This window comes from Raphanus sativus, chromosome 4 (genome assembly GCF_000801105.2).
Source record: "Raphanus sativus cultivar WK10039 chromosome 4, ASM80110v3, whole genome shotgun sequence".
NCBI lineage: Eukaryota > Viridiplantae > Streptophyta > Magnoliopsida > Brassicales > Brassicaceae > Raphanus > Raphanus sativus.
Genome location: NC_079514.1, coordinates 7,415,298 through 7,438,552, shown reverse-complemented (window position 1 = coordinate 7,438,552; position 23,255 = coordinate 7,415,298). Strand labels below are relative to the sequence as shown.

Genomic DNA, 23,255 nt, shown 5'->3' with positions numbered 1-23,255 from the left:
GGGAGATAAACCTGGTTCGGACAAATATTAATTTAACATGGCCTCTCACTTTCTGGCTGGATATATTCATGTTCCATCAGAGACTTATGGTCGGAAAGACAAACGTAGATTAATGTGGGTAAACGTTGTCTGATCTTATTGTGTAAGATTTGAAGTTTTAATTAGCTCAAAACTTGAAAACAAACTCTTGAATGTAAAATATTCTGACACAAATCCACACAGAAGATACACCACTCGACAAGAAAAAAAAACAAAACACGAAAAGCAGATCACCGGTAACGACGGAGAGAGAGGGAATTGTTCTTCTTCCAGGTAGCCCTGCGGGAAGGTCTGTTCTTGTGGTTGTTGTGACCCTTTCCACGAAGTCCACGATTCTTCTTTCCCTCTGAGGTGAGCCCCCTGAGTTCTCTGTGCTTGTGCACTGGGTTGCAGATCCAGTTGATCCTCGGATCATTTCGGACGGCATTGTGTGCAGGGTCCACAAGTATAATCTCGTAATACTTGTACGTAGAATCCTAAACAAATCAGAAGCAAAACAACCATTAATCAACAATATATAATCACATCAAAAAGGTGAATGAACAAGTTACAGCACGAACGATACATACATATACTAATATCTAATAGTAAAAAAGTTAAACTCAATTTCCAATAAACAGATCAGAGTGGATACTAAGTAAAGGGTTTGGTCCTAGCCTCATTGAGCCAGTAGGAGTTAACGACCCTGAGGCCACCAAGTTTGCGGCCAGCACGTTCCTCAGCAACAGATCTCTTACTGCGCTGGAATTTGAGCTGTGTCACTCCCTGGTTAGTGGGTTTACCATACACAATACCCTTGGGAACAGGCCTCTTGCGACCTCCACGTCTCACACGAACACGGTAGACAACAAACCCCTGAACACAAATAACCAAAATAGTTGGTCAACACAAACCAATTGAATTACAAAACAATAACAAAATAAAACATTGATCGATGACTATATAAAAATGTATCAAACTTAGACAAGAACAGAGTCCACAGTAGATAAAGAGTTGTTCGGTCAGAAGATTGAATTGATATCGCTGGTCTCAGGAAGTATTCCATCATGTTAACGCAGATAAATCTACTTTTTAGAAAAAAAGGAGAATGCCTACGCGTCAAGACACCGCTTGACCAGCTTATTAACAACTAAGTGCTTGATTCGATTATACCTAAAAACTACTGAAAATTATATAACTTGATTCGTGTAATATAGTTTACATAAAATGTAACAATCTTTGACAATAACAGAGTCCAAAGTAGATTAGAGATCTGTTTGGTATAAGATTGAATAGATTTAGCTGGTCTCAGGAAGTATTACATCAGGTCAACGCAGACATATCTACTTTAAAAAAGAGAATGCCTACGCTTCAAGATACCGCTTTACCAGCTGAATTTGAGACATAACTAAAACTACTGACAAGTTGGCAACAGGACAACAAGAAGAAGAGAAAGACCTGCTTGGCCTTGTAGCCGAGACGACGAGCCTTGTCGGGACGAGTAGGCCTGACGAGACGGACAATGGAAGGCTGCTGGCGATACTCCCAGCACCTAACCCTCTGCACAAACCTCATCACATCCGACTGCTTCTTCCTCCATAGCTCAGACACATACTTGTATGCCCCTGCAATCATAAAAGCCACATTTCTACTATGCTTAGCTCACTTCTCATACAAACACACATACATCATCAGAATCCAATGAACATAACAAAGAGAGAGACGTACCCATTGCTGATCTCCGGCGTCGCTGTCAGTTGTTTCAGCTAGGTTTCTACTTTTATATAGATGATGTGGAGCTAGGGTTTCCCTCACCTTTTAGTAAGGCCCATTAGCTTTTTACTGTGCTTTCACTACACATGAGAAGGCCCATTACAGAAGAAGCTTTTTGGCAAGGCCGTAACTGTTTCCCACTTTTTTTTCTTAATATATTCGAGCTCAACGGAGCGAGCATAGGACACTGGCATTGGTAGACCGGCTCATTTGGTTTTCGTTTTGGTTCGATTATTTCATTTTCGATTTCTTTATATTTATGTAAACCATTCGAATTTTTATGAACTTTGCTTCGTTTTTGTCTCAATTTCGTTCGATTCTTTAGGTTCTGATATTTTAAAATTTTGGATCAAGTTCATGTCTGATTTGATTTCGGTTCATTTTTTTTTTGTTTCCTTAGGTATAGAAAAAAAAAAAAACAGGAACTGTTCGGATCTCGGTAATTTCTAGTCTGGTTTATCAGTTCGGTTCTTCGAATCTCGAATAAAATGAATAGGCCTAGACATCGGACTCTGTCTCTGCAAGTTCCCAACCAACAATATGTACATTTCTGGTTATGATTATGAACTGAAATAAAAACCAGCAGGAGACGCAAGAAGATATCTTCATAGTATACTTATTGTAATAAATCTTAGAATGCTAAGCAGTTTGATACATCCTTGAACGAAATTAAGGGTTATGCCAAAGGCAAAGGCTGGTAAATTTTATCTTTCTTTCTTTTCCACCCTAATAAACAAAGCTGAACTAAGCAAATCCAATCAAACCTAACTAAAACAATAGTATAATATAACCAATAACTAATCCGAGAGCCCAGCCTTGGGACCTGTCTGCAAATCGTTGTTGTTGTATAAGTCATGTTAATGACAATGAATCACTTGGCTACGGCTACAAATCTGAGAGACCACCGTCCCATCAGGTAGATCTTTAGACAGCATGAATCACGCTGTTCATGTCCGGTACACCACCACCACTGGCTGGATTTGGATGAAAGGCTGATTGCCTTGAAGCCGAACCTCCGACTAGTTTCAATGAAAGAGACTGTTCCAATACACCATTTTGGCTAGACTCCTTCAGGCTGAGCTTAGACATACCAAGAAGCTGATCAACGTTAATCGGAGCGGCTTTTGAGTGCACAGCTGTAGGCCTAAGAATCTCGTGAGCCTCTTCCTTTGCCGGCTCGGTAACATACGCAGCAGGCCAAACCGGAAAGGGGAATGAGTAGAACGGTGAGAAGTAAGCCGGATAGAGCACAGGGAACGAACCAGGCGGTGGTGGTTGTAGCTGAGTTTGGATGGTGTCTAAAGAAGCAGTCGGAGGCTCATCACCACTAGAGTTGGTGGATTTAATTGACTCACGCTCTTCCTTCTCCAGTATCAACGGTGCCGGAACAGAGTCACTGCCCTGCATTTGAACATCCTCAGCTTGCACTTCCTGAGAATCCATTACGCTGTTTGAATGAAAAACAATGTCTTTTTTTTGTTCTTCTCATGCTTATGTTCATGGATAATACCGGCAAATGGTTGATTAAGCTATTTCAGTTTTATGTAGTTAGGTATCAAACGTCTATACAGGTCCATTCTTTATGGGGTTACACATCATCGATGAAAACAAAAATCTTGATAGCATAATAAGCTACTCTGTTTTGAATCGTTGAAGGTTGTATGATCAAATGATGAAATGATGAAATAGTTTGTACTACTTGTTATATATGGTTCTCATATAATCAAACAAGGTTTTGATACATATAAGACATAAACATTTCTACGCTAAAAGAGCTGCAGACTGGCTTCTGTACCATGTCCATGAGAATTATATACACATCTCTACACCTTTTCACGCAAGACATCTTCTTCTTTTCTTAATCTTCTCATCGGCCTGAAACAAATCTAACCTCCCATCAGAGTGTCCATTCTTAGACGTCCAAACCGTACAATCTTCTTCAACACCATACAGACACCTATCTGCATTACCACACGAACACCAGATAACAAATAGCCACACTGTTTCACCGATTCAGACTGTTCCTCTACTAACTCAACAGAGCAGAGAGTCTCTAAGTCAAAGACCACACAGTAGTGACCGGAGACTCTGTCTCTCCCAAGTCCCCAACCGACACTATGTACATTTGTGGTTATGATTATTAGCGTTTAACTGAAAATAAAAAACAGCAGGATGACGCAAGAACATATCTTCATAAAATGAACTTTATTATAATATAAATCCTAGAATGCTAAGCAGTTTTAATACATCTTTGAACGAAATTAAGGGTTATGCTAAACCAAAACAAAGGCAAAGGCCAGTAACTTTTTATCTTTCTTCCTTTTCCACCCCGATTAAACAAAAGCTGAACTAAGCAATTCGATCAAACCTAACTAAAACAATAGTATAATATAACTAATATTATACAATGTCTAGGGACCTGTCTGCAATTCGCTGTTGTTGTATAAGTCATGTTAATGACAATGAATCACTTGGCTACGGCCACAAATCTGAGAGACCACCGTCACATCAGGTAGATCTTTAGACAGCATGAATCACGGTGTTCATGTCCGGTACACCACCACCATTGGCTGGATTTGGATGAAAGGCTGATTGCCTTGAAGCCGAACCTCCAACTAGTTTCAATGAAAGAGACTGTTCCAGTACACCATTTTGGCTAAACTCTCCGAGGCTGAGCTTAGACATACCAAGAAGTTGATCAACATTAATCGGAGCGGCTTTTGAGTGCACAGCTGTCGGCCTGAGAATCTCGTGAGTCTCTTCATTTGCCGGTGGCCCGGTAACATACGCAGCAGGCCAAACCGGAAAGGGGAATGAGTAGAACGGTGAGAAGTAAGCCGGATAGAGCACAGGGAACGAACCAGGCGGTGGTGGTTGTAGCTGAGTTTGGATGGTGTCGAAAGAAGCAGTCGGAGGCTCATCACCACTAGAGTTGGTGGATTTAATCGACTCACACTCTTCCGTCTCCAGGATCAACGGTGCAGGAACAGAGTCACTGCCCTGCATTTGAACATCCTCAGCTTGCAGTTCCTGAGAATCAATTACCTGCTGCAACCATGAAAAAAAAGAGACCCGCATCAAAAACAAGTTGACATAATCAAAGTAGATCAGAAAGTAACTGACCTCATCAGGAGGAACAATATCAAAGAGACTAGAACGTCTCTTGCGGCGAGAGACATTATACAGTCTGATGAAATACTTCTGAGCGTGACTCGCGACCTGAGTAGGTGTCCTCGTCTTCACATAGTTCCTAGAGATACCTCTCCAATCACCTTTCCCCAGCTTCTGTAGACCCAACAAGAACATCCTATGCTCCTCTTCCCTCCATGGATTCCCTAAAAACAGCAATCAATCAAATTCAGATAATGATTTTGTAAAAAAAGTCCCATAAAAAAGGTGGAAAACGCGTTACCTCTCTTCCTCTCGCGGCTAGAGGATGATGAGCCGGGAACAAAGTCCTCGGAGGCGTAACCGTCGCCGACGCCGTGGTCAGGGCCATCACCGGGAGAGGCAGGATTGTTCGACACGAGTCCACTCAACCCAGAGCCAGAGGAGTGGTGGCTGAGATTGCCCATACTGGCACATTTGCGGATCGAGCCCTCGGTGAGACGAACACCGAAGAGCTTTACACCGCGATTCGGACATGTACGTGAGTTGTGTCCGTTTTGGTTGCAGTGAGAGCAACGGCGAGTCATTATCCTACTCGGTTTCGGATCCTCCTCCGCCGCCGCCGTCGATCAGATCGAAGATAATCTCTAGCAAGCACAGAATCTGAGAGATACGGTGCTTATAAAGGGGGGATTGATTATCTGGTCGGATTTATTACACAATTACAAATGTAATACTATATCAAGTTTTTCTTTTCATTTCCTTGTTTTCAAGTAAAAGCAATATATTAACTTTTTTTTTAATTTTGGAAACCTTTGAATTGAATTACTACTAATTTGAATGCTATTTTTTTCCCTGACATATTCCATTTTTTTCTCAACAAATCTTTGCAATTATGTTCATAGATTTATTGCTAATATTTGACTAAAGACCAAAAACATGTAACTTTATACTTTGGGATAGTTTTATTGTTGTGAAACCACTTAATTCAAAATTTGCAGAATGCATAACTGTCGGCATAAAATATGTATTGCTTTAAACTTTTTATTTTCAATATCATGTGAGAAAAGTGTTTTAAAGTCTAAAATGGTCAGAGTATATAATTAACATATACTCCATTTGTTTCATAATATGAGTTTAAAGAAGTGTTGTGGACTTTAAAAAGGATATGAATTTAAAAAAAAAATACAAATTAAAATTAGTGTAGATTTAGGGATGTATGTAAAATTGTGGATGTGGAAAACAGTGCCGGCTCTTGGCATGTGCCAGAGGAGCAATAGCACAAGGTCTACTTTTTTGACCAAAAATTTTCTTTGTATTTAAGGTCCATTTTTAGAGAGAAAAGGTCCTCAAAAACCAATTGATGTACAGGATCCATCATGCATATGAGCCGGGCCTGGTGGAAAATATCTACAGCAATAACCAATCACACTCTAAGTATTTCAAATCTATGTAAATATGAGATTTATCCTAAAAAGAGGTATAATCTATGGATAAGCTATCTATTTGCATATGCAAATGAGTTCAAAAACATGAATTTATATTACTATAGATGTCTAGGATAATTAGTTTTACACAACAAGTGGATCCAACACCACACTGTCCTTCTAGAGTATTTAATATGAAATGTCTGAAGTTTCCTATCAACAGTTACTTATGTGAGTTATGTTCTTCTGTTTTAGTTAACTAAGACGTGTTAAAGAGTTTTTTTAAAGATGGCTTATTAGTTGTCAAAAGTATATACGTGGTATTAGTACATTCCACTCGACTAATGCAATTCTCTTTCTTCTTTTCTTGTTATTTAGACAACGCTTTGGCATTAAAAAAAAGTTTTTAGTTTTGATTATGTTTCCAAAACTATTTTTAAAATAACAGTATTTCTCACTAAACCACACAATCCCAAAATTTCAAGCTAGAATATGAATATTCATAGGATGTTACAACGCAATCATCGTAAACATACATCTTCACTGTTACAACTACAAGTAACACATTTTTCTATTATAAACATGATTTAAGCAAAGAGGTTCCCAACATATTATTGTTTATTTTTATGTCCTAGGTTCACGATGAGTGATTGGATTAAGATAAGTAGGACCCATTTATCTCAGCCACGTGGTCACAAGTAGAACGATTTTCTTCGGATCTGATAGGATCCCTTGAAGTATTAGAAAGGCAAATAGAATATACCATACGACTTTCTTCGGATCTGATAGGATCCCTTGAAAATTTTGTCAGCCGTTACGTGGCTTCCTTCTCACCGTGTTTCGACAAACTCTGCCCATAGTTTGGTTTACGTTATTGGGCCTATTACACTCAGCCTTTTAAAGGTAAGGGTAGTTTAGTATTGACATATTGCTTGAGAAACAAGAAACTGAGGGAAGCCCTAATTTTGTGTGACTGACAACTATGACTCTGTAAAAGAAAAGGCTTTCGTATTATGTGAGAAGCCCATCGATTTATCGGCCTGGCATAATGTTTCAAAAGTAACAAAAAAAAACTCATAATCGGCCTAGAAAATTAGATGGCCCCATAACTTGTGCAGCCTAAACCATAAAGAATATGGTCATTTCATGAAAAAAACAGTCACAAATCACAATGTTTTGGTCTCTAGTCTAACAATGACAAAACAAACATAGCTATATACATTTAAGTAACGCCATTAATTATTTGGTCCATTTGTTTGCCAACAATCTCGTCGACAAACAAAGAATCTCTTGGAAGATTCTCACAAAAAAAGAATGGTGTTTATAATTTATAGCATGATAAATAATGCATATAGCAGATCCAAATCATATTAATCAAAAAGTCCTATAGAAGTAAATAGCATTAACACAAATTTATTTTATTATTAATTATTAGATCTTTTTTCTTGTCTGTATCTTTTTTGGTCAAATATTATTAGTTTCAATGAAAAGGAAGAAGACTATTTTCTCTGAATTTTACTATAAAAAAATTAAAAACCTTACATATAATTTTGTCGTTTATTATTATGAAACTTTTAATAAAGAAAGGGTCCAATAGAAACAAAAATAAAATGGAGAAAAGAAGGAAAGACTTGTAAGAAAGAGGAAGAAGAATCAAAGAAAATATATATAAATAAAAAAACAAAATTAGAAACAAACGCATGCACCCCCTCTCCTCTCCTCTCCGTAAATCTCCTTCGTCCTTTCTAGATCCCTCTCTCTCTCTCTGCTTTAGCTCGTTAGGGTTTTTGATCGCTAAAGCATCTCTCTCTCTCTCTCGCTCGCTTTAGGTTTCTGTTATACAAATCTCGTCTCTCAATGTCCACTTCGCCGGCGAATTTGAAGTGTTTCTCTTCTTCTCCTCACACGCTTGGACCTCAAGTCTCTGCCATCACTGATGTGGACCCATCATCGGCGGAGGCGCCGCCCGTCTCCAACCGAACCGTGGCGTCGCGATCGTCTCGCCAGCCGCGTCTCTCCTTCTCCTCGCTCGCTCCGTCGTCCGACCGCGATCACCCGAAGAAGGTGAAACCCGAGGAGAATCCGCCGCGTAGAGAGGAAGCTCCGGCGTCGGCGGAGGAGGAGAGGACGTGGAATCTGCGGCCGAGGAAAGCTTCCGGCGGTTCGAAGAAGGGAAACGGCGGCGCGGTCCCCGCGGAGGCGTGCGGCGGCGGTGGAGGAGGAGGAGGAGCTTCGTCGGAGGCGAAGAATCAGAAACCTGTTGCGGCGGTGGAGGCGAAATCGAATAGGCAGAGAGGGATCCCGGCGGAGTCTCCCGGATTAGGCGGCGGGGGCGGCGGGGTTGAGGCGAAGAGCGAGAATCACAGGCTCTGGGTGGCTCTTTCCCGCGACGAGATCGAGGAAGACGTGTTCAGCATGAGCGGGAACAGGCCATCTCGTCGACCGCGAAAGAGGGCCAAGACTTTGCAGAAACATCTCGATGTAAGTCGCAAAGTGTTCGACGAATTGCCTCACACAAAAAAAAAAGAGTTACGTCTTTAGCATCTCATCGTTATTGAATCTGCGAGTGTAGGTTATCTTCCCTGGGTTGTGTCTTGTTGGGATGAATGCTGATTGCTTCAGAGTTACCACTTCTCCCTCTAAGGTAACGTTTAGGCTTGTTGGATCAACCACATTGATCCGTAAGACTGTATGAAGTAGAAGCAAAAAGGGGGTTTTATACTTTAATGCTTACAATGATACTGTTGCATTGTGTTGTAATATTCAACCAATGACAAGAAACCAAAAAGTAACGTCTGTTGTATTTTCATTTGCAGCGATGATCGGCCCATAAACATGTCGACAAAAAGGTGAAGTCATCTCTCTTTTATTGAAGCTTTATCATTTTTCATGCCTTAACGTTCTTCATTGCTTTATTTTGTTAAAGTAGTTGGGAACTTGTTTCTGGTTTGTTGCAGGGTAGATAGCTGGTGACATGGTCTAGAATCCACAACACACAACAGTAAAAGATAGGAAGACGAAATATCTCAAGAGACATTTGTCTTGTCTCATATCAAACTTAGTTGGAACAAAGTTATATATAAGTAAATATGGGTAAGTTCCATAAACTATTTATAAAGAGAGAGGGTGGTTGGTTCGATTTTGAGTTATCCATAATGAAATACAGAAAATCGGTTAGTGTGATGATGCTTTGTGTAGTTAAACTAAATCTCATGGTGGAGTAAATTTTACATTTCTTTGTGTTCTTTTCCTATTAACTTGCCAAAGCAAAGCAACCATATATAATTTAAGTAAAGTTTGTCACACCATATAAACTGAGACTCATAAAGTTCTCTTAGAGGAAGCAGGAAAATATGCAGTTCAATGCTTGAATGTGTCATAAATGTGAGACGTAGACAACTTCAATGCATAGTTTCATAATAGCATCAAAAAGGTGAAAGTGTCACAAACGTGAGACGTAGACAACTTCAATTTTTACATCTAGAGCGATGATCGGCCTACCCTAAAAAGTACACAATCAGCTAGAAATCTCTTTTTCTTTCTTTCTGGTAGAGGTACAGTCGACCATGTCCAAGAGTTCTGCTGTGAGTTGAAGAGATTGGCCACAAGGATAATTGAGACTGAGAGATCCAGGGAAGTTTCAAGTGGAGAGTCACCAAGTGTGTGCTATAAAATCACCCATACATGACATTGGATTGGAAAAAAAAGGAAGTCATTGTTCGAAGTAAACAAAGATAAGATCCGAGAAATATCTGCATTGAACCTAATTTATCTTACAAAGATGATGGCTATTGCTGGGGCCTTTTCAAGTCTAGCATGTATATTAGTTGTTGTGTTTGTCCCCATTAAAAAGATTCAGAAGAGACAGATTAACTACAGACTGATCATATATACCCTCTGGCTCTTCAATGATGTGCTATTTCTTGTCCTCATAATCCATTTTATCATGCACCAAGCTCCAAGGATTGCCAATAACTTTGGCAGTCAATGAGCAGGTATCGATCAAATCGATGACGGGATCGAGTTGTTCAGCAGTGGGTACATTAGCAACAATTGTTAATTACAACTTCCTGATTTATTACAATGTCATTAACCCTCTGTCAGGTTTGGAGCCTCGTATCAAGTTCCATGATACCCTCTTTATAGTTTTATACTCCATAAATTATAAACCAGATATAAAAATCTAAACGATAAATCTCAGAATCAATTACGTTCAAGTCTGCAACAGCCTCACCCAAATATGTTGATCGTCATATTCATGTGACTAAACAAGTGGCATCTTATGCCTAAGGCCAAGACCAGTTCTGAACCCAGATAAAACATTAGCTTCAATCAAGCCCCTAAATTTTTTGAAAAGATTATATATAAATAGACCTTTAATTCTGGAAAAAAAAGTTTCAGATTCCCAAACTATAGAAATCTTTTTTAAACCGTCTATATTTCCTAAAATTTCATGGCCGGCCAAGCCTAAGGTCCTAAGAGCATCAGTATCGGAGCCCTTAGGCCCGTCCCCCACCTTTAACTGGATCAAAAATAAATCCAAAATAAATTAAAATGTTTGGAATGGACCTTATATAAAGGCTGTTTGGCCTGTCCCTTAGGCGACGTGGCAGCACGAGAGTGGGAGTCTTTGTCTCGTCCCTTCACCTGCATCTTCTCTCTTCCTGCTTCTTCTTTCCACATGTTTCTTCTCTCTATCTATGTCTAATATAATATTGTTAAGGACTTTTATTTTAGTCTCTCCAACAATGATGGTCTAAGGTGATATCAGGCCCTAAGGTGATATCAAGGATAATCTATATCCGCAAGAAGCTCAATGCGCTCTTATTGTATCCTAAATGGGCTCACACTCGGGATTTCAAATCCAGTATATATAACCTATGATAGTTAATGATCTATTTCTTTTTATGTCATTGTGATTTTTGTGTGTAAATATTCGTTTATTTGCATGAGCATGCTTAGTTTGGAGAAGGTTGTCCAATTAATTATGAACTCCTCATTATTACTTTATTATAATAATAATGATGGCAACAATTATATAGGAGGTTTAGGACATATCATAGGTTAATTAGCAAAAAAAGAGAAGGACATGTCATAGGTTAACTTCTATGCGTTTTTGTGTTTCATCACTTAATGATTGTAGTCCACAATCATTTGACTCGCACCGTTTGTGCGTGCGTTTCTATAGCGATGCCAAATAATCATTTTTCGGTTTAATTATAATATTTTGATTGTTTCTTTTAGGAAATTAAATAGTTAATTAGTTCCAAACAAAACTTAATCGCTATCACATGTAGCTCTGGCCGACTAATAAGAAAAAGAAGAGTAATGTTCGAAGTCGGCTCCTCTTGTTTCCGAAAAACCGATTCACTTGAGAGCAACTCTTAAATGATTACATCACACACACTGTTATAACAGATGTGAGAAGAATAATACGGAGACATATGATTAAACACGATAAATAAATGACATGAAGATTCCAAGTGATTTATCAAATTGGTTAATATTCACACAAAAATACAGGTTTTATTATTGGAGACAATTTTATATTACTGTTATTATAATAGGTTCAAAACATATATCAACACATACCTAAAACAAATCATATGAACAAAAAAAAATCATATGAACAATTAGATATCAAACATTGCACGTGTCTCGCATTATAGACCGAAGATATTCCAAACGATTTTTAGTTAACCGATGATCAATCACATGAGCAACAGCTCACCCCATAAAAAAAATGTATAAGCATATGAATAAAATACATACGAGTAGGAAATACTTATTGACATAAAAAAATAAAGAGAATAAACTTTTACTGGATAAAAGTAAGATCAGTTCAAGGTTAAAAATACCAAAACTTGCCAAAAGAGATTAAACCCACAATAAATAATACTCGCGGAACTACAGTAAAAACAAATAAATATTTTATCGTGACTTTCCTAGTAAGCCAAGGGATGTTTGGCTTTTAGAATAATTCGGTTCAGTTTCTCTTTTCTTCTTGATAATCCATTGTAATAATATTTTTTCAGATCTAAGGAAATTGTTTCTCTTTCTTTATTCGTTTCTCTCATTTTTCTCCCTTGTTCTTCACTCAGTTCCTCATTTTCTTACAATATTAGTATATGTTTTTGGAGAACAATTTTTAAATATATCCCACTTTGTGGCTTTAGCCAATGTTCAAACGTTTGCGCTTAAGATATCGTCCTAAACTAACGTAAAGTAAAAATTCACAACTAAAAGTTTATATAAACCGCACGGATCCAGCTTTGGAAAGCAACATAAATCATCTAGCAGTAGAGGATGAAGTTTATATACTCGTACCCTTTTTTTGTTATAGTGTCAAGATTAGGAACAAATTAGTAAGCTAGCTATTACCATCTCCAAAGTTTAAATTTATTTACGTGATTATATAGCTTAATCATTTTCAGTTATATTTGGATAAGAAGTCGAACATGCATCTTATACTCCATCTTATACTCCATCTGTTTTATTTTAAGTGTCACTTTACACTTGTAGATACAAATTAAAAAATCATTTAATTTTATATATTTCAATATAAAAATATTATTATCCATACACTTCAGCCAACAGAAAAACAAAATAAAAATAAAATTAATAAATTATGCGTTGAAATGTTAAAACGATATTTATTTTGTAATGAAATTATGCATTGATCATTTATATCCTTCCTAATCCTTCGTCTAGTAACTAGTGATATTGTTGCATCTTTTTCAGCATTAGGAGAAGCCTTCTCACTCAGAGTTCTGAATAATTTTGTTTCCAGAGCCGGACCTCAACCAATTGAAATATTGGTTTTGATCCTCAATTTTTTTTGGAAAATATTGTAAACCCTCGTAATCTTAGATCCGGTTTTATTTGTCTCGTTTGTAATTATGAAAGAGCCTTCTCTTTTAAAAGTTATAAATAAAATCTTTTCATTTGGACATTATTAATTAAGAAAATCTTATTTGACTACTGACTGGGACAACCAAGAAGAGCATCGTTGCATAGGAATATTTGACTATGAATGCACGTGTGGGTCGACAAGAGCACACGAGTGCTTTGCTGTAATGGTGGTGTGGTTAGCTTAGGAATGTGTGCGCCACGTCGGTTCCACATGGTCCTTTCTAATTTTGAACTACAAGCGTTCCTTGAAGCTTCTTCATATTTATTACACTAAGTATATATTTTTATAAACAACACTTTTTTTTTTCCATCTAAAGATAAATTTTATTAAGGGGTCAAAGTCCATAACGGCCGAGCCCAACCGAGACCCAAAGGCCAGACGGCCCACTTACATCCAAACTTTAGCCCGACATAAAGGGTACTTAAAACGGGCCTCAAGCCCAAACCAAACACAAACGCGCCGGTTCCACCGCCACGCGTCATTTCGTAACTCCAGACCGTCCACGTACGTCATCCACCAAGCACACGAGACACGCGTCATCTATCCATCCTTTGTGATCTAATGGCCGAGATTTTCGCCGGAACAAAAACGAAACGAGACGTGTTTCGCCGGAAGTCGCCGTCGACAAACCACCACACCCAATATCGCCGCCAAATCTATTCCACCAGAGAGAAACATCGAGCCTGTCCCGAGATCTCATCCAGATCTTAACATACCACCGCTTGCGATTTGGAATCACTCCCTTCTCTTGTATCTTCGCCACCATAGCCTCATCACCGGAGATCTCATCCGCCGTAGAAATGAAGCCAGCCGCCGAAAATACTAACGCCTCACCGAGAGGAACCAAAATACGATGACCTTCCTCGGTCATCATCAAACCCAAAAAACTTTCCGATAGTCGACGAGGCTCGGCTGAGGAAGCCTCCACCTCCCGAAGTCTAAAGCCGGCGACAGCTGAGCTTTGTGAGCCTCATCATCCCGGAAGCAAAACCCGAACATGCAGATCGGGATCAAAAGATAAAACGAAAACTTTCTAAGCATATATACACGAAAGGGAAGAGAAAACAAGAAAGAAACACTTAAAGCCGGACCGGCGGTGGCTGTAGAAGCCCACCTCGCCGGCCGGAAACATTATGCACGGTGGTATTTACTAGAGAGAAAGCGGAGCTCTGCCTCTTCCCTATTTAAACAACACTGTTTCCCTAAACCATTATTGATAAATTAAAAATTAATTGTGACGACTACTAGTCTCAATTATCACGCAGGTATAAAAATAATATTCACAGATTTTGTGTATGTTAAAATTGTCTAATATATATATATATATATATTATATATATATATCCATCGAGTATCAAAAACTGATGAAAAAACATTTATGCGAAACGGTTACAAAAAAAAAACATTTATGCGAAACGTCAAATTGGAATTGGGAAATCGGCCAAAAAAACACTGAACTTTGCGGGAATTACCAAAAGAAACCTGTACATTTGTCTGACCAATAAAAGCCTGAATTTTTGTTGACTTATTTAGATTATTAAGAAACTTACGATTGACTGACCAAATTAGCACACCGTTAAACGAGAGTTAAGACATCGTTAACCCAACGTTAACTGTTGGCGTTAAGTGAAACGACGTCGTTTCGTTTTATTCGATTTGAAAATAAAAATAGGTAGACACCGGGGTTCGAACCTAGGTTGTTTGGATCAAATAACAAGGTATTTAACCACTAGGCTAGTGGCACATTCAATATATGAACAAACACGTTTACTTTTATTTGGTATTGATTTTGAATATAAAAAATTCTCTAAAAATTTAAAAAGTCTTTTAAAATTCCAAAAATTTGAAAAATAAAGATTTTTTTTATAAAATTAATTTTGAAACTGAAATTAAAAATAAAATTTTATTTTCCTTTAAAAATTCAAAAATCTTCCAAAATTTTCATTTTTAAAAACAAATTCCAAAAAAGAAAATTTTCATTTTAGGATTAAAAAATATGAAAATAAATAAAAAAAATCTAAAATAAAAAAAATAAAGTTATAAAGAAATTTGAATCTGAAAATAATCAGAATTTTTTTTTTTTATAAAAATGCCAAAAAAAAAAATTTTCATTTTTCAAATTATTAAAAGAAAATTTGAAAAAATAAAATAATTCGAAAAAAATTCAAAAAAGTGATAAAAAATTTCAAATCTGAAAGCATATAATAAGAAACTATAAAAAATAAATAATAATAATAATAAAATATATTAGATGTCAAAAAAAATAATAAAAAATATATTTTTTATAGTTTCTGATTATATGTTTTCAGCTTTGAAATAATTTAACTTTTTGGAATTTTTTTCGATTTTTTTTCAATTTTTTTTTTATAATCCGAAAGATGAAAATTTTCTTTTTTGGAATTAATTTTTCCATTTTTAGAAATTTTAAAGATCTTTTTAAGTTTTTAGATAATTTTTTTTAATATTCAATTAGTACCAAATATAATTAAATGTGTTAGTATATTCATTGATTGAGCCACTAGCCCAGTGGTAAAGTACCTTATCATTTGATCCAAACAACCTGGGTTCAATCCCAGTGGCCGACTTGATTTTATTTTCAAATCATGTAAAACGACGTCGTTTAATCTCATTTCAAAACGACGTCGTTTCACTTAACACCAATATTTAACGATGTCATTTTTTCTGTTAAATTCGCTGACGGCGTGCTAAATTGGGAAGTCAATGAAAACATTGTTAATTAATTCTTAAGTCAATGAAAAGTTTGTGTTTTGTTTGACCAGCCCATATGTTCAGGTTTCTTTTGGCAATTCCTGCAAAGTTCAGTGTTTTTTTGGCGGATTTTCCAATTGGAATTATCTTCTATGCCTTTTTGTTGCTCATTATATCGATGCCTGAGTATTTTTGAAGTTTCAGCAATCGAATAGTTACATGTTCAAGAGACTATATAATATTCGAAAACATAATAGGGGACTAAGGAAAGTTAAGTCCAAACATTTAAAGTCCCCTAATGATGGTGGCATTGGTCTAAGCATCAAACATGACTTAACAACCTTGATCATAATTAGTGCTACCCAAAAAGCAGAACATATACAAACGCCTCAAATGATTACATCTTCAGAAAATAACGATTTGTATTATATTGGAGTTTTTATTCGTGAATCTTTGCTTTTTATACGTACTGGCTGAGACTGCGCGTTTTAACATTCAGAAGTAAGAAAAGCCCTTTCTCTAAAAGAAAATTTCAAAAATAAGAAAAAAGCCATTCAGTAAGTAAGATGTATTGAGAAGGGGATGGTAGAGCTCTCTCATCTCTCTACAATTCTTGAGAGAGAAAGAGACTCGCGGTGGTCCCTGATTTTTCTTTTTCTCCTTTCTATCGGTGATTCTGGTGCACGGTGGTCTCCTCGACATGGTGTAGCCGGCTCTGACCCCGGTGGTTCGCGTTCTTCTCGACGGAATCATCCGGCTTTGATATACTTGGCGGTTTTGAGATCAACCGGTCGGGTCTCGTTGTTGTGATTGTAGCAAAGTTGTGAGGTTGGACGAGCTCTCGATTTATCGATGGAGGCTCTCCAAAGCTTGAGGGGTGTGGTGTAGCTGAGGACCCCTAAACATCCGATACAGTCGTCGGAAGTGGGGTTTTTGGCGGTTGGGGATGAGTTTTCCCGGAAGATTCCGGGAGTAATTTGATTTGTTATGATGCGGCGGCGAAGTTTAAAGTCGGGAAAATCATGTTTCCGAGTTGGATGTGGTGAATTGTTGGGCGAAGTTCACCGGTTTGAAGTTTTCCGGAGGGTTTCCGGCGATGAGTCGCGGTTATGCGACGGCGAGACGCGTGTCTCGGAGTTTAGTTGTGGTGACAACACGTGGACGCCCACGCGGTTCTTAGACGCGTTTTTTTTTTTGGGGCGGTGCGGGTTTGGGCTTAAAGCCCTTTTTTGTGTTTGTTTTGATTTGCCTGTTAGTGGGCCTTTGTTTGTAAAGCAATGTTGTAGCCCTGTTTGGGCCTTTTGGTTTTGTTTCATATTAATATTTTATCAGACGGAAAAAAAAAAGTAAGATGTATTGAGTTGATATTCTAGTTGTTAAAAAAAAACATTTTCTTTGCAAATTTTGTGTATAATGATTACAAAGAAGCGAAAATGATTGAAGGCGCGTCGACGCAAATGATAAGATGTCGGCGTCTGAGGAAACAAAAGAAAACGCACGGCCGGGTCGAGTGTTTTCGGGTCCCTTTAGTCACGTGAGGGGACCTACCTGCCCATGTTACCCTCTCGAGCCCAAAACTGTAGAGTTCTCAAATTCGATTTAATTAAATTCAGACAACCCTAGCAAATCTTTTCAAAATAAATTCCTTATAAATCATCTATTTTCTTTAAAAACATGGCATAATAATAAATTATCTTTCAGCGGTGAAAAAAACATACATTTTTTAACATAAACACGTCTTTCAAGTTGCATCTTTCTTGTCAAGTTTATGCACCCACTTTTCTTTCTAAAAAAAGAAAAAGATTATGCACCCAAACGTATTGTGATTGGTAATCGAAACTCGAAAGACACATGTGTGTTAAAATAGGGGATCAGATATAGATTTTAATCGATTATGTAAAAAGTCTACAATTTGGTTAACAAAAATAAAATTCTATTTTTATTACAAAATAATTGTGATGTTTATAGTTTAACTATTTTCTTTTTATTAGTTTGTTACTACCACGTTCTATAAAACTAATGGACACAGAGAGAATATAAATTATAGAGAAACAGTCGATAAGTATTGGATCCATGAATATGGTGTTATTGTAGTGAAGTGATAGATCCCACGTCCCACATGGATATGACTGGATCACAGCAGTTGATTGGCCCACAACTTTGAAGGAGTTCAAAATCATGTGGATTGTGTTTTTGTACCAACCACTTGATTTATTCCATTTTTCATTATTTAATCAAACCTATTATTCCCAACTATTTCTTTGATATCTGGTATCATCCTTGTGTGATCTTGACTAATTAAGGCTCTGAATGGTTACGGCAAACTGAACGGTGCGGGACAAATGGTTTAATTGCGGTGCGATTCTAACAGTTATAAAAACGGATAGATATATGATATATGGAGAGATTTTTATTACTATTAACTGCGGTATAGGGGGGATGCCGTTAACCATTCTAAACCTAAGTTTCTTTTCTTCTTTAGAAATACCATATATTTATATGTGCACAATCCTAAGTTCAAAAAAAGAAAGAAATACCATATACTTTCCACACACGTTATTTATTTTTATTTTTGCGCAGGAGTTTACAAGAAGATATTGTAATGTGAGTTGTAAATTCTAGTTTTTAGACTAAAGTACTTTGGATTCCATACATATACAGAAGAAATTTTAGTTTTAAGGAAAGGTAGGACTTATATGGTGTACTCTCTATAATAGTAAAAGAAGGAAAAAGACAAAGAAAAAGTGAAAGACAATGAGGCAACAAGTTGGTGATAAAATAATAGAGGTTCCAAAAGGCCATTATAACGATTTACATATTTATTGGCCAACATGACAAGCTCTCATTTCATTCAACTCCTATATTAATCATCCCATTTCACATCTCTATATCTCCATCTCTCCATAAGAACGCTAGAAGGTTGATCTTGTCCTCTTTACACTTCCTCCACTACCAAAACTAGCTTTTGAGGACAAACTCAAAGTTTCTCTTCTCATCTCTACCCATAAAAACCAAAGCGTTTTATATAAATTCTCATTTCACAAAACCTTACGTTTTGAACATTCTTGGGTCAAAGTAGTTTACAAGGCCTATAATATATTTATCATGATGATGGGAAACGAGGATTTGAGTTTAAGTCTGAGCTTGGGGTTTGCACAAACTCACCATCCTCTCAAGCTGAATCTCAAACCCACTTCTTCACCCATATCCAATCTCCAGATGTTTCCATGGAACCAAACCTTTGTTTCCTCCTCGGGTACACTTCTTCTTCTACAAAGTCTTTGACCATTTCTTGAAAAAACAAACAGATCTCGAAATAACCCATTTCCATTTTTTGCAGATCATCAAAACCAACAGTCCCTTAGGAAAATAGACGTGAACAGCTTGCCCTCGACTGTGGATTTGGAGGAGGAGACGCGAGTTTCTTCCCCAAACAGCACGATCTCTAGCACCGTGATCAGCAGCAAGAGGAGGAGCGAGAGAGAAGGAACATCCGGTGGTGCTGGAGATGACCTCGACATCACTTTGGATCGATCTTCCTCACGTGGAACCTCCTCGGAAGAAGAAGAATACGGTGGAGAGGCTTGTCGGAAGAAGCTTAGGCTATCCAAAGATCAATCTGCTGTTCTAGAAGATACTTTCAAGGAGCACAATACTCTCAACCCCGTAAGTCCATTGTTCATCATCATATTAGAGAGAGGGTATTCTTGTAAATAATCTGATCTAACATGAGCTTTATGGTACTTCTACAGAAACAGAAGTTGGCTTTGGCTAAGAAGCTAGGCTTGACCGCAAGACAAGTGGAAGTGTGGTTCCAAAATAGAAGAGCAAGGTGAGAGTCATATAATTTTTAGGACATTAATTGACCATTTTACCCCTTTAGAGAAATATTTATTTACCATGCAAACCATTTTTTTGTGGCTAACAGGACCAAGTTGAAGCAAAACTGAAGTAGATTGCGAGTATTTGAAGAGATGCGTAGAGAAACTTACTGATGAGAATCGGAGGCTCGAGAAAGAGGCTGCGGAGTTGAGGGCGCTAAAGCTTTCACCGAGGTTGTATGGTCAGATGAGTCCACCAACTACGCTTCTCACGTGTCCATCATGCGAACGTGTGTCAGGATCATCCAACCACAACCAACGGTCTGTGTCTTTGAGCCCGTGGCTCCAAACGTCACATGGGTTAACTTTTGATGTGATGCATCCTAGGTCTTAACTTTATTTCGTTTTTATGTGTCAACTTTTTGATGTGATGTACTTTTTAGATTATTGACTCCTGCTATATGTATACTTAAAAGCCTTCTTTACATTTTAAATTAGTTAAATCTGATTAAGTTAGGTGTTCTTGTCTTCTTGATGACAAACAGAATTGGAAAAAGGAGGGTTTGTTTTATTCTATTAGCTCTTCGTTAGCCACACTAACTACCACGTTGACAAAATCATGACTTACCTTCATTTCATTGTTTAACAAAAGATCTTAATCTATGCTACCATGTTGGATTTGCTGTTATTAATTCAAAGAAAATAGTAATACCTTCAAAAACTTTGTTTGATGAAGAAAGGATTAACTGTTATGATATTGAAATACAATGATTAACATTAGGTGACTTTCACAATCCTATCATTTAGATTTTGTTACCTATAATATGATTCTTTAGTAAAAGCCTTTTCAAAGTGCACAAAAAAAAGTAAAAGCCTTTTCAATATTTAAAGATTTTGACAATTATATGTGTATGGACTATGGACTAACACCAACCAGTCAAATCTTGATTAAACATGTAATGTAATTGCTGAATATAAAATTTAACACAAGATTTTTACCAAATAATTTTAAAAGATTATCAATTATATGTGGTTTTCGGATCAAAAATGCTTCTTATAAAATGACACTGAGAGAATCACATGTTGATCAGAATTTACGAACTTGTGTATCACTTCAAGTAAGGCACAACGTATTTCACAGTGTCATCAAACCCTATCATAAGGTGGTCCCCTGGGACAGACACAAACTTCACTTTTCCTGCGTCATCCAATGCTTTCAGGCCGATCCAGTCTTCTATGTATAGTGCTGTCTGAAGAAGAAAATATTATAGAGTTATTAGAAAATTCAACAAAGACATGAGAGAGAGGGAGAGACTTCACCAGTTGAGCTACCGCAATAGTATCAACCCCACCATCTACTATGAATCCAAACCAAGAAGTTTCTCTAGGGACCAGTATTGTGTCGTTCAGGAACTGTTTAAGAATTAAGAAGAAGAAAACAGACTCAATGAGCTTACAAAAACATGTTTTCAATTAAAAAAAAGAAAGGAGAAAGCAAAGTACCATGACGAGAACCAAGTTATGCAAGCTCGCGAAACGGTCTTTAAAAGTGGAGTTTCTTTGGTCAGGTCTCTCATTGTTAAGCTTTGGTAGATACTTGGAGTGTTCCAAATACTTTGTCTTTTCCTGAGAAAACCGAAGCCACTGTGTCTGATAACCGGAATCGATTTTGAACTAATTGATTTGGTTTAACTAAATAACTTACATCAGGAATCTTGACAAAACCACTAGGAGCAATATGATCCTGCATTGTGATTAATTCTTCAAATCATGATTAAAGGAATTTGATCTTAAACAAAGAGATATAGATCATATACTTGAACGAAGTCGTTGTAGACCCCTATCTTCAGAAAAAAATTTGCTAATTAGCGCAGAATGGACCAGCCTTCGCACACATGTTAACACCATTGTTGTTGTTAACAACAGTGATTTAGAGTAGTAACCAATAAAATTAAATCATTAATAAATTTAAAGTTTATACATGGCACCACTTGTTGGGGGCAGCGGCGACGCCAGCATGAGGTCCTCCTAAGGAAACATAGTTGATGACAGGAGAGCATCGTCGCAGAACTCGATTAAACCTCTAGCTACCATGTTTCCTTGAGACTCTGCAACAATGTTGTAACCTTGACTCAGCTCTGTCATATTCTTCACTTTCTTACACGCTAACCTCGCTTGGAGCGTTAGTGGCATGAACCATGAGTCTTTTGAACCGTGTCCTATTTCTCTGTTAATCAAATTAAAGACATGAAAATATAGCGTCAAAGAGAAGTTTAGTGTGAATGGTTGATGGCACAACTTACAAGCAAGAGCCAGGAGAGCCGGAGAGGGTGCTTAGGAGTGTCGTGAAGTTACTAACTCCACCATCGCATTTATTTCCAAGTCCTGTTTTTTTTTTAATTCAATTAATTAGTTGTTAGTTAATTTATCTTTTCATTTATAATTAATCGGAAAAAGGAAAAGCATAAAATAGTTTGAAGATGAAATTAATTACCGTGGAGCACTATAAATGGAATTGAGTTTGAAACCGGAACGGTTGAGAATAACACGGCCGCCACCGTTAAAAGGAGAACATGTCGCCGGAGAATGTCGGCCATGAATTGCTGATATTGCTACCTCTGTCTCTTTATCTAACTCAACGTTTGTTCACCTCTTTCTTTATCATATGTTAGACTGCTTGTGGATATATACGAGAGTGCTAGTCTAAAAAGGGTTGTTAGATTTTTTTTCCTACCCTATTTAGAATCAAATATTAAATGAGAATACTTCCGTTTTAAACATTACTAGATTTTGACCCGCACGCCCGTGCGGGTGTATTTTTCAATAAAATATGTTGTTATTTATTTTTCATGTCAATATTAGAATTGAGCAAAAAACCTGAATCAAAAAAATCGAAACGATCCCGATCCAAAAAAATGTATGAACCTGAACCAAAATTGATTAAATATCCAAATTATTCAAAATTTTGGTATTTAGATTACTGAATCCGATCCGAACCGGAGTATTTCGGATACTTGAATGTATTTAAAAAAGATTTATATACTTATATATATATATATATATATATATATATATATATATATATTATTTTTTTAGATTTAATGTATATAAAAACATCCAGAATATATATGATACTTTTAAGTTGGTTTGAATAATTGAAAATTATATATAAATAGTCAAATATAAAATATTGAAAATAGTTAAAGTATACTCAAAATACCAAAAAATACTTAAAATAATTTTTGATTCTCTATTTAAATATTTAAATTAAACCAATTTATATGTTAAGTTTATGTATTATGATATATGTTATTCAAATTTATATGTAATATATTATTTTGTTTATATATTTTGAAATTTACGGTATATAATGAATTTTAAAAATAATTTAAGCAAATACATTATTTAGACAGAACCATTAAAAATAGTGCTTGCAAGTTACGAAAAAAAAACATACAAAAAAAGAACACAGATTTTTGCAAATTT

General features: G+C 36.8%; 4 protein-coding genes and 2 pseudogenes across 10 annotated transcripts; 2 read left to right on the top strand and 4 right to left on the bottom strand.

Annotated features, from left to right (window-relative positions):
- Positions 1 to 173: 173 nt before the first annotated feature.
- Positions 174 to 1,876, bottom strand: LOC108853010 (60S ribosomal protein L15-1). Its single transcript, XM_018626483.2, has 4 exons — positions 1,747 to 1,876; positions 1,477 to 1,643; positions 697 to 894; positions 174 to 515 (listed from the first exon to the last, which is right to left on the bottom strand). Exons 1-4 carry the CDS (start codon positions 1,748 to 1,750, stop codon positions 270 to 272), a joined length of 615 nt encoding a protein of 204 aa, XP_018481985.1. The 5' UTR covers positions 1,751 to 1,876; the 3' UTR covers positions 174 to 269.
- Positions 1,877 to 2,379: 503 nt separating this feature from the next.
- LOC108850146 (transcription factor KUA1-like) lies at positions 2,380 to 3,249 on the bottom strand. The gene has a single exon (XM_018623723.2). It carries the CDS (start codon positions 3,232 to 3,234, stop codon positions 2,716 to 2,718), a length of 519 nt encoding a protein of 172 aa, XP_018479225.1. The 5' UTR covers positions 3,235 to 3,249; the 3' UTR covers positions 2,380 to 2,715.
- Positions 3,250 to 3,477: 228 nt separating this feature from the next.
- On the bottom strand, positions 3,478 to 5,626 carry LOC108848749 (transcription factor KUA1). Of its 5 annotated transcripts, none has more exons than XR_001949074.1 (4): positions 5,204 to 5,626; positions 4,915 to 5,126; positions 4,211 to 4,839; positions 3,478 to 3,942 (listed from the first exon to the last, which is right to left on the bottom strand). XR_001949074.1 is itself a non-coding variant. In XM_018622184.2 (3 exons), the coding sequence occupies exons 1-3, from the start codon at positions 5,484 to 5,486 to the stop codon at positions 4,312 to 4,314; spliced, it is 1,023 nt and encodes a 340-aa protein (XP_018477686.1). In that variant the 5' UTR covers positions 5,487 to 5,626; the 3' UTR covers positions 3,982 to 4,311. The 5 variants fall into 5 exon arrangements, 1 of the variants encoding a protein (XP_018477686.1); XR_008945456.1 differs by having other exon boundaries at positions 3,478 to 3,906; XR_001949075.1 differs by having other exon boundaries at positions 3,478 to 3,752.
- Positions 5,627 to 7,994: 2,368 nt separating this feature from the next.
- Positions 7,995 to 9,570, top strand: LOC108849605 (uncharacterized). 3 transcript variants are annotated; one of them, XM_018623179.2, is made up of 4 exons: positions 7,995 to 8,807; positions 8,899 to 8,970; positions 9,143 to 9,175; positions 9,289 to 9,570. In XM_018623179.2, the coding sequence occupies exons 1-3, from the start codon at positions 8,184 to 8,186 to the stop codon at positions 9,146 to 9,148; spliced, it is 702 nt and encodes a 233-aa protein (XP_018478681.1). In that variant the 5' UTR covers positions 7,995 to 8,183; the 3' UTR covers positions 9,149 to 9,175; positions 9,289 to 9,570. The 3 variants fall into 3 exon arrangements, with proteins under 3 accessions (XP_018478681.1, XP_018478678.1, XP_018478680.1); XM_018623176.2 differs by having other exon boundaries at positions 9,284 to 9,570; XM_018623178.2 differs by having other exon boundaries at positions 9,256 to 9,570.
- Positions 9,571 to 18,776: 9,206 nt separating this feature from the next.
- LOC108851642 (homeobox-leucine zipper protein HAT1-like) lies at positions 18,777 to 20,343 on the top strand (annotated as a pseudogene).
- A 480-nt stretch (positions 20,344 to 20,823) lies between these two features.
- Positions 20,824 to 22,408, bottom strand: LOC108852700 (uncharacterized; annotated as a pseudogene).
- Between the last annotated feature and the right edge of the window lie 847 nt (positions 22,409 to 23,255).

Excerpts from the sequence above, each read along its gene's own strand:
- LOC108853010 (XM_018626483.2), bottom strand. Across the intron at positions 895-1,476 it reads TCGGCTACAAGGCCAAGCAG|GGGTTTGTTGTCTACCGTGT; the intron begins GTCTTTCTCTTC and ends ATTTGTGTTCAG. Across the intron at positions 516-696 it reads ACTCCTACTGGCTCAATGAG|GATTCTACGTACAAGTATTA; the intron begins GCTAGGACCAAA and ends TGATTTGTTTAG.
- LOC108850146 (XM_018623723.2), bottom strand. The coding sequence starts at position 3,234 with ATGGATTCTCAGGAAGTGCAAGCTGAGGATGTTCAAATGCAGGGCAGT.
- LOC108848749 (XM_018622184.2), bottom strand. The coding sequence starts at position 5,486 with ATGACTCGCCGTTGCTCTCACTGCAACCAAAACGGACACAACTCACGT. Across the intron at positions 5,127-5,203 it reads TAGCCGCGAGAGGAAGAGAG|GGAATCCATGGAGGGAAGAG; the intron begins GTAACGCGTTTT and ends TGCTGTTTTTAG. Across the intron at positions 4,840-4,914 it reads ATATTGTTCCTCCTGATGAG|CAGGTAATTGATTCTCAGGA; the intron begins GTCAGTTACTTT and ends TCATGGTTGCAG.
- LOC108849605 (XM_018623179.2), top strand. The coding sequence starts at position 8,184 with ATGTCCACTTCGCCGGCGAATTTGAAGTGTTTCTCTTCTTCTCCTCAC. Across the intron at positions 8,808-8,898 it reads CTTTGCAGAAACATCTCGAT|GTTATCTTCCCTGGGTTGTG; the intron begins GTAAGTCGCAAA and ends CTGCGAGTGTAG.